This window comes from Barbus barbus (assembly GCF_936440315.1).
Source record: "Barbus barbus genome assembly, chromosome: 36".
NCBI classification, from domain to species: Eukaryota; Metazoa; Chordata; class Actinopteri; order Cypriniformes; family Cyprinidae; genus Barbus; species Barbus barbus.
In genome coordinates, this window is record NC_136714.1 from 27,497,646 (window position 1) to 27,508,865 (window position 11,220).

Consider the following 11,220-nt stretch of genomic DNA (forward strand, 5'->3'; position numbering starts at 1 on the left):
GTGCAGAAAGACTGAAATAGTAGTTTTCTCATTTTATAAAAATTTACTTTTATAGATTTAACACTGATTTCAACCAATTTGCATAAACTTAATGCATAAAATAGCAGAAGTGTTCGAATTCAGTTTGGCATTACAATATTATACAAAAATTACACATTTTAGCTTTAATATTCAGCATTGAAAAATAAATGTTATGTAAATGTTTATTTTACCTACTGTATGGAAATGAAGCAGATTTAAAAATATATATTTTAATATATATAATAAATATACATATATTTAAAATATTATAAAAAATAAAAAAACATATAAGATTTTACCTACTGTACGGAAATGAAGCAGATTTAAAAATATATATTTTAATATATATAACAAATATACATATATTTAAAATATTATTTAAAAAAAATAAGATATAACAACTTCCCAAAAACATAATTTTTAAAAATATTTCTTTGGTATTTTTTCCCCACCTAACATTTGTGATGCTCCCATTCAAAACTGACCATCTTACAAAAAAATGGGCTTGTAAATCTCTCATTATGCTTTATTATCACCAAATATTGTATTCAATGTGTTGATCAACTTGTTTTCTTTGATTTAGCACAGGTTTTGCATTTCCCTTTGGATCTGATTGATTGTAGGCCTCACTGATCTAAGCTCATGTGCCTCAGTTTGGAGTGAAAAAGCATTATTTGTAGATCATTTTGGCTCAAAAACTGAGGCGCATGAGCTCAGATCAATGAGGCCTACAATCAATCAGATCCAAAAATAAACGCAAAACCTGCTCTAAATCAAAGAAAACAAGTTGATAAACAGCTTGAATCCAAGATTTGGTGATAATAAAGACTAATGAGAGATTTACAAGGACTTTTTAAAAGGCTGCTAATTTTTGACCAGGATCAACACATTTCAATGCAGTTCTGCTAGTCTTGGCGTATGCTCTCTCTTCACTGGCAGAAGTTCAAATGACTCACAGTAAAGCTGAGTAACATATGGTCATATCTTCCGCAAGACATACGGGATCAAAATGACTCCTGCTATGTAACCTTGACTGCAGCAGAAGCGTCTGATTGCTGACTGGAAATGAAACGGCCCGAGGAGTAAATCAGGACCAAGGACAGCGGCACCGTCTCAGACCATCCTTCAGTCTCACAGACCCACAACAACATAAAACACAGCGCCGTACTTACACCTTACAGGCTTCATGCTACCATATATTTGAGATAACCACAATAATTGTGGAGCTGTTTACATTTCAAACACATTTTATGGCTAAATGGATGGCAAAATGTATCTTTAGAAGCCAAAATCTGCGTGTTTGTAAGAAACAAATCCATCATTTTTAACTTCAAACCATCACTTCTGGCTAAAATAATCCAATCACAGTTTCTCCAGTGATAAAGTCATCTGCTCTGAATCAGGAGAGAAATCTGCACAGATCATGGTTATAAAACAGTCCAACACAGCTCTAAACAAACATGTGGCTGGAATTCGATGTGAGAGACAACAGGAGATGGAGGAAGCGTTATTATGGATTAAGGATGTTTTACTGATGGATTAGTTTCATTTTTTGTCTTCTCCAGATGTTAACTGATGGACTGGAGTGGTGTGGATTATTGTGATGTTTTTATCAGCTGTTTGGACTCTCATTCTGACGGCACCCATTCACTGCAGAGACAGTGATGAAATTATACACTTCTCCAAACTCATCCTATTTTCAGATGGCCTGAGAGTGAGTACATTTACAGCTAATGTTCATTTTTGAGTGAACTATTCCTTTAAATGAATTCTATAATGCAAGTATTTTATCATAATTAAAAATTAAGATTTTAAAATGCTGTTTTCACAACAATGCCACAGACCAGTGTTAAAAGCATAGTAAAATTGATATTACTATTGTGATGTTTATTGGTTTTTATTTTTATATTTTGTTTCATATTAATTTGTTAAAGTTCTAGTAATTTTGCTGTGCTTTTGTAATTTTTTTTATAAGTTTTTGTAAAAATTGTAATTATAATTTTTTTTTATGAAACTAAATGAGAAATGTGTCCTTGGCAACAAGATTAATTAAAATACATTTTACTTTATTAAGTTGTTTTATGGTGTTGTTTTTACTTTCAGTTACTATAATAAAACATATTTGCCTCTAAAAAATAATAATAAATGTAATAAATTGACCATAAACGTATTTGCCTATAAAAAAACAATTAAATATTGATATGAAGAACATTTTTATAGTCTGAATATTTTCCACTATTTTTGTGAACACAACAGGAAATGTTGAAGGATATAAATGCTAATCAAGAACTTAAGTCTGTTAGAATCGAAAGCACGACGCATATAGAATATGAATGCAGCAGCTGACTTCAGAAATCACTACTCTGCGAAATATGAGAATGTAGGTTAGTCCATCTTCATGATCCAAGAGCGAACTGCGCATGCGCGCCGAGCATCATGACAGAAGGACGAGAGAGGCCTTTCCTAAATGTGATTAAAGCACGCTTTGTTGATCTATACGTAGGCTATATCTGCACACATGCGCATTAGAAACGCCCCCCTTTGAATTCCAGACATAAACACCCCCTTTATGAGATTAATTTAATGCATGTAAGTGATAAATCACTCACTCACCGAAAGCCCGTGTGCAACATGTACATCCGCGGCCCGCCGGAGTTGGCGTATTTTGGAGAGGTGAAGATGAAGTCTTTCTTGATGGACACGTAACTGATCAACGATAAAATGAGCAAAGCGACGCTGAACATCACCAGACCCAGAACACTGACGACCCGAACCATCTCAGCCCAGAAACACTGCGATTCACACACGGAGAACGAGCATGGTGGACGCGCCGCGCCGCGTCAGACGCCGATGATGATGCTGCTGATGCTGAGGAAGAGCTGGGGACCGCGGCGGCTCTCATCAGCACCGGCCGCTGCCACGCCGGATCTCGGGCTAAAGTCGGCGGGGAGCATCATCTCCGCTCGCAGTCGGGATTCTCGTTCAGGAACGGAGGGCGATATTTAAAGGAGACTCGGTCCTGTTCAGAGAAATGCAAGAAATAAACAAGTCCCTGCCGCAGACTGAAGCGCTGGAGGATCCGCGGACACGAAAGGGTTACTCGGATTATCCTGATCAGACACACACACACACACGCCTACACACATCCTCATACCAAAACACACAATATTATGTTTACATTTTTTAAATTCGTATAATAAATACATTTATATTGAGATTTTATGAAAATATTAACATTAAATTACATCAATGTGATTATGTTTATCCTTATATTTACATTTAGTCATTTAGCAGATGCTTTTATCTAAAGTGACTTACAAATGAGGACAATAGAAGCAATCAAAATCAACACTCAGAAAGTCTAAAAAAACAAAACAAACATCCAACATAATGGACAAAAAAACAGCAATATTATGACTCATTGGGTGTTTGTATTTATGGAAATTAAAATATATAATAGAAATATCTGCCTCTCACTTTCTCAAAACTTCAAAAGCATTTTAAAATAACACATGCAACCAAACACACAAACCTTTATGATTCAATCAGGTCCTTGCTAAAGAAACAGACTAAACTGTGTAAAGTTTAACTACAGAAAGCTATTAGTGAACGCCGGTGATGAATCTGGCCTTTTGTAAACACACTAATGTCTAATGCACTTTATATAAAACATTAGAGGCAGCGCAGGATATAAACCACACAAATATCAATATCTAATATCTCACTTCTCTACAGAACACAATAAAAGCTGTGAAATTGCTCTTTCTCTCATGAAAAGTTAAAAAGGCTGCATTGGGAATAATTATGAAAAACTCATCAATTTCAGCAGCAGGGAGAATTAAAGATCAGTTTCGTGGAGCAAAACCAAACGAGTTTCTGGAGCAGAGAGAGTTATGATCTTCCACAACATCAAAGATCACACTGAACTTCATCTGCAAAACAACATTTATAAAAACAAACAAACAAACAAAACACCCAACAGACAGACAAAAGGCAGTACTGTCTCTTACTGCACATTCATGACAGACAAAACATGTAAAACTCATATTTAATTAAGTCCACTTGTGTTTATGCCATAGTTTAGATTTTTATGTTATAATTACTTTTTTTTTTTACATATTATTATCTTTTTTAAATGTCTTGTTTTCTCACTTTTGACATTTTATTCCATAATTGTGACACAAAATAAGATTTTTTAATGTGAATTTGACTTCTTGTGTCCTAGTTATGACTTTTGTCATAATTACATCTTTTAATGTCACAAATATGACTTTTTATGCCATAACTTTTATTTCAAAATTAAGAATTTTTATCTCCTAATTTCAATTTTTTATGCCATACACTAAAGCATTTTTAGTGTAGAAACAATTTTCACTCATTTATTTCAGATTTAGTCAAATGTTTGCCTTTATTTTTCATCAATTCATCAATCATAACCCTGTTCTGAACATCCAGCAACATCAACATATACACAGACAAAATAAAAAGTGAATTTAAAAAAAATGTGCATTATATATTTGGGAAATATAAATGTAACAAAATATTCACAATTCATTATAATACAATATAATAGCTGAATACAATTAGCAATAAACAATTGAATATATTATCATATGTGACCCTGGAGCACAAAACCAGTCTTAAGTCGCACAGGTATATTTGTAGCAATAGCCAACAATACATTGTATGGGACAAAATTATTAATTTTTCTTTTGTGCCAAAAATCATTAGGATATTAAATAAAGATCATGTTACATGAAGATATTTTGTAAATTTCCTGCTGTAAATATATCAAAACTTAATTTTTGATTAGTAATATGCATTGCTAAGAACTTCATTTGAACAACTTTAAAGGAGATTTTCTCAATATTTAGATTTTTTTGCATCCTCAGATTCCAGATTTTCAAATATTGTCCGATCATAACAAACCATACATCAATGGAAAGATTATTTATTCAGCTTTCAAATGAATCAATTAAAAAAAATGACCTTAATGATCTTTATGTTTTGTGGTCCATACATATAACAATATATAATATAATATATTTATATTTAATATATTTATATAATATAAAATTGACAAACCTTGACAACTGTTTAATGTCAGTAGACAATGAGGAAAGTGTGTGTATTTCAGGTTTGAAGTGAAAGAAAGAGGAGAAGAGTGAGGAAGTCCGGACGTGGTTGTGGGATGTTGAGGTGGAAATGAGCAGAACTGTATGGCTGAAGCGTGGGTCAGATGAATGGGGACATTATATGTGGAGACGGCCGCTGTGTGTTTGATGTATGGCTCAGAGGTCAGCGGGTGTGAGATCTGTGTGTGTGTGTGTGTGAGAGGGAGGGATGCGGTTGCTAAGCAACAGACTGACCAGCGCATTCCCTGGGATTAATTTCCACGTGCAGAAGATGAGCAGGGTCAATCACAGCCACGCTCGTTTATCAGAAACATCGGCTAAACACTCACTAAACACTCATCCGTCTGCTGCCGTCAGCCCAAGAGAAACGATACGCTAGTGGTGGAGTTCAGCTCAACTGCAGTAGGATGTTTTCAAATCTTTTTTTACTTTGACAATCTGAAATAAAAGTATTACTGTTCGGACTGATCCAGTTTACTTTGGCTTTAACTACAAATGTGTATATGTACACTACACTATCATTCAATAATTTGTGGTCAGTAAGAATTTTAATATTTGTGAAAGAAGCTTCTTCTGCTCACCAGGGTTGCATTTATTTGATCAAAAATACACAAAAAATTGTGAAATATTATTCTAATTTAAAACAGCTGCTTTCTATGTGAATATGTGTTAAACTGTCATTTATTTCTGTGATCTGCAGCTGAATTTCCAGCATCATTACTCCAGTCTTCAGTGTCACATGATCTTCAGAAATCATTCTAATATACTGATTTACTGCTCAACAAACATTTCTGATTATTATCAATGTTGAAAACAGTTGTGCTGCACAATATTTTGGTGGAAACTGTGATATAGCATCTGTTCTCTGATCTCTGTCTCTCATCTAACCTGGTGGACATGTACTCATGCATCACACTGACTGACACACACACACACACACACAGCAGGACTTTTTACCCATAAACCCCTTCACTGGTGAACACAAAGATCAGTGCTGCTCCCAACTTGCATATTATCAATCTTAAAAAGCACAAGAATGTGCATGTCCCAAATCATATCTTTAATGTATCTTTAAAAACTATTTAAGTAGGATCATTGAGATATGAAAGCATAATTATTACAAAGCCATAATTATTATTGTCATATTTTTTTTTCAGAATTATCACTTTCATGTCGATTTTGCCTTTTTTCTTTCTCAGTTCTTCTCAACTTCGACCTCTGCCAATTTTGACTTATGACATAATTCTTTTTCTGCTTTTTATTTCATACAAAGTCAAAATTATGACAACTTTTTTATGTTACAGTTATGACTTTTTATGTGATAAACTTTTTAATTTCATGTTTTTATGTCAATTTTAACATTTCATTTCATAATTATGACAAAAATTGACATTTTTATGTGTGAATTATGACTTTTTGTCAAAAACTTTTGTCAATTTTGACTTTTCATTTTGGCTTAGTATAATTTTGGCTATTTATTTTTATAATTATGACTTTTTATCTAATGATTTTTTATGCAATACTCTCATTTAGTGTGGAAACAATTTTCACTCAGAAATTACTAGTAAATTTCACAAAAATACAGCAAGTAACACACTGAAATAAACAAGAAATTCTGAAGTAGAACATTTCTCATAAAAGATTTCTCTAATAATTCACTAAAGTTTGAAAAATACTGTTTTTTAACAGTGTAATTATGAATGTTTATGTCAAAATTATGCCTTACCAAACCATATTTCTTTATCTATTGTGGCAGAAATGAGCTTCAATTTGAGGCAGAGTAAATGACAAAGTCAAAATTATGACAAAAATCTAAATTTTTATGTGTGAATTATGACTTTTTGTCATAAACGTTTGTCAATTTTGACTTTTTATTTCATAATTATGACTTAGTGTCTTAAATAAATTTAGCGGAGAGTAAATGATGCCTATTTTTATTTTAGCATGAACTGTCCCTTTAAGGGCTTTATTGCTGCTCTAAGTTAACCGTGACTGCAGAAACATCTCATGTAAATTAGAAATGTAGTATTTCTAAAGCAAATAGTAATTTTTAATCACTTTAAAATATTTAGAATGAGAGAAATTATTCAAACTAAAAAATAGCCATGAGTTAATGGCACATAATCAAACAATGCAAAGCGTGAAAGCAGCTCACAGCTCTCTGAAATTAACTCAAAATGTTCCTGGACAAATATTAGTTTTGTGTTAAAACTGATGATCTTTTATAACCTCTGTCGACACACACAAATCCAGCCAGACAAAGACTGTTATTGTGAGTGTGTGTGTGTGTACAGTCTCTAATAGATGATTGATTCAGCAGCTCTGTGTGTGTTTTATGTCTTATCACATTCCTGCGCTACTTCTGTGTGTGTGTGTGTGTGTGTGTGTGTGTGTGTATATGTGTCCGATAAGAACTGCTGCTGTCTTTCACATTAAGAGCTTCACTGATAACATTAAAACACACCTAGAAACAATGGCAGAAAAAATGACACAGCATTCAGACCTTTGACAAACACACAGACAGCAAATTATCAACCTTCAACACATAAAACAATGTGTGCGGCTCATATTCTGAGTTTATACTCTTTTTGGACACATTTCATCTACTTCTCATGACAAGTACAAATACTTCCTTGTAAGAAAACGCCTGCAGAAAAGAAAAATCACAAATAAACGTCATTAGACCTTTACAAAGTTCATCTTTTTCCATTTTTTGTCACATTTTGTCATAATTGTTTGTCAAATTTGACTTTTTATTTCATAATTTTCACTTATTTATGGATTTAAAATTTTGACTTTTTATATTTTTATCTCACAATTTTGACTTTTATGTCAGAAAAATAAAAACAAATAGGCAGTCATCTGAGCCATATTTTATTTCTTTGGAAGGTATTTTAGGCGAAAGTTCTGACACAAAGTTGATACATTATCTTTGACATAATCATGACTTTTTTGTTTCACAATTTTGACTTTGTCATAATTTTGACTTATGTCAGAAAAAATAACAAATAGTGACTCTTTTGAGTCATATTTCACTGAAGGTGTTTTAGGAGGAAAATATGGCAAAACTGATACATAAATAAAAATTTTATGTCAGAATCTTTACTTTTTATATAATTTTTTACATCATAATTATGACTTATGTCAAATTCAACTTTGCTTGTCATAGTTTCTTTTTTTCACTTTTGACTTTTTATTTCATTTTTTTTTACCTATGTCATGATTTCATCTTTTTATGTCACATTTATGATTTTTAATCTCAATTTGAATTGTTACATCACCATTTTGACTTTTATGTCAAAAAAATAAATAAAGAAGTGACTCATTTGAGACATTTTATTTATTGGAAGGTATTTTATGAGAAACATCTGAGATAAAGGTTTGGGGAATTTTGAAATTTCAGACTTATTATGAAAGGCAAAGTGAAGTTTGAGACGTTATTAAGATTTCTTATGAAATCCTAAAGATACATTCGAGATACAAACTGCTGTCTTTTTCTTAGGAGAAACATTTGAGAAGCTTCTACATGTGACCTCACTGTGGAGAAACATCTGAGATTTTTCTTTCCTATGTGTAGCTTCATTGATGAAGCACAAGAAGCAAATCAGTTTAATGATGCAACATGCACTTACATGATTAGCACAGATAAGACAGCCGGCAACATTAAGATAATGTTAAGATAACACTGAGATAACGTGAGAATAATGAGGGTCTGTAGCAGCTGTGAAACATTAAACACTGATCTGCTTTGATTAATTTTACATCCTGATCGCTTCATACTGTTTGTTGTGATGCAATTAATATTCAAAATTACATACAATGTAAACGACTATGAATGATAAACAACTTTCTGTCTTGAAAGAAATAATTCATGTCCTCTCCAATAAAAAGCATTTACTCGTAAAAGCATTAAACCCGTACGATTTTCCTTTCTCCTGTAGAACACCAAAGAAGATATTTTGAAAAATTTCACGAAGCTCTTCATCAAGCGGAACTATTTATTTAACGCTTTTGACCTGACACCAAGTAATATGGAAAAATGATAAAATATTGATTTGTTCCTGACAAATATTTGACAGGCACAGAGTAGATGTCAGAGGTAGTAATTGCAATCTTCTGCGGAGCAATTAGCATCTGAAATATAAATTAAACAACACGGTCTGAGCTAAGGCCAGCAGAAACAAGATTAACAGGTCGAGACCTCATTCAGAGACAATCTCCTCCCATAAAACACCAATCTCTCCTAATGTTTTTTGTCAAATGCATTTCAATCAAATTACATTTCTAATGCAGGAGGGAACATATATTTTTAGTGGCCATCACTACTGATTATAATTATGGTTAGTGATAAACATCAGTGTGTAACTTGCCCTGTATTATAAAGTGCTTTTTTTGTAGCTTTTAGTCCGTGTCTTTACAACATGCTAGTGGATCTGTAAAAGTCCCTGTAGACGTTTTCAAATCAAAGAGACTATTCCTCCCAGAGAAATTTCTCCTCACACATTCCCTGAGACATTAAGTCATAATTATGAGAACAAAAGTCAAATTATGAGATAAAATGTCAAAAATCTAAAATAAAAAGTCATAATTATGATATAAAAAGTTGAAATAATGACAAAACGTTAAAAGTTATGAGAAAAAGTAACAATATTAAAAAGTAAATTATGAGACATTAAGTCATAATTACGAGAATAAAAGACAAATTATGAGATAAAAAGTCACAAATGCAATAAGTCAAATTATGAGATAAAATGTCATAAATATTAAAAAGTCATAATTATGAAATAAAAAGTTGAAATAATGACAATACGTTAAAAGTTATGAGAAAATGTCACAGCATTAAAAAGTAAATTATGAGACATTAAGTCATAATTACGAGAATAAAAGACAAATTATGAGATAAAAAGTCACAAATGCAATAAGTCAAATTATGAGATAAAATGTCATAAATATACAATAAAAAGTCATAATTATGATATAAAATGTTGAAATAATGACAAAACGTTAAAAGTTATGAGAAAAAGTCACAACATTAAAAAGTAAATTATGAGACATTAAGTCATAATTACGAGAATAAAAGACAAATTATGAGATAAAAAGTCACAAATGCAATAAGTCAAATTATGAGATAAAATTTCATAAATATAAAATGAAAAGTCATAATTATGATATAAAATGTTGAAATAATGACAAAACGTTAAAAGTTATGAGATAAAGTCACAACATTAAAAAGTAAATTATGAGACTAAGTCATAATTACGAGAATAAAATACAAATTATGAGATAAAAAGTCACAAATGCAATAAGTCAAATTATGAGATAAAATGTCATAAATATTAAATGAAAAGTCATAATTATGATATAAAATGTTGAAATAATGACAAAAAATCTAGTTATGAGATGAAAAGTCAACAATAAAAAAGTAAATGATGAGACATTTAAGTCATAATTTAATAAAAGACAAATGATGAGATTGTGAAGTAATTCAAAGAAATTCTAAATTGTGAAGTAAAAATTCATAATTATAAGATTATATGCCAAAATGATAAAATAAGAAATCATAATTATTATATAAAAAGTTGAAATTATGATATAACATGTCAATATAATAACAAAAAGTCATTATGACAAAAAGTTGAAAATATGAGGTACTAGTTCATAATTTTGAGAATATTTTCTCAAAATATTCATTATGTAGTCATTATTACGAAAAGTAAAAAATATGAGAAACAGTCATAATTTTGAGAATTTAAGTCAAAATAAAAGTAAATTATGTCAACATTATGACATAAAAAGATAAGTAGCAATCAGCTCAACTAATGAAAACTTTCTAGACCATCAAAGAGGATCCGTTGCTTTGGCTGACATCAGCAAGAAAACAGCAATCAGATTAATGAGGTCTGGAATGCTGGGTAATTCTTTTATTTGAAGATACATTTAACCTGTGTCTCAGCAGCAGACAGGCACGGAGACTCTACAGATAATAAGTCATGCTGCGTTTGTGTGTGTCATTAAATCTGATAAACTCTTCTTTTCTGATCCTGTAATCTCAGTCTCTGGTTTC

The 11,220-nt window shown here is 31.5% G+C and overlaps 1 protein-coding gene across 1 annotated transcript in view; it reads right to left on the reverse strand.

Annotated features, from left to right (window-relative positions):
• The window catches only part of LOC306856035 (alpha-N-acetylneuraminate alpha-2,8-sialyltransferase ST8SIA3-like), a gene marked incomplete at both ends in the record, with an annotated part of 12,225 nt that extends 9,427 nt beyond the window's left edge, over positions 1-2,798 (reverse strand). Inside the window, one exon of the mRNA XM_079395002.1 lies at positions 2,635-2,798. Within this exon, the coding sequence (XP_079251128.1) occupies positions 2,635-2,798 (164 nt within the window). The remainder of the gene's footprint in view (positions 1-2,634) is intronic.
• Between the last annotated feature and the right edge of the window lie 8,422 nt (positions 2,799-11,220).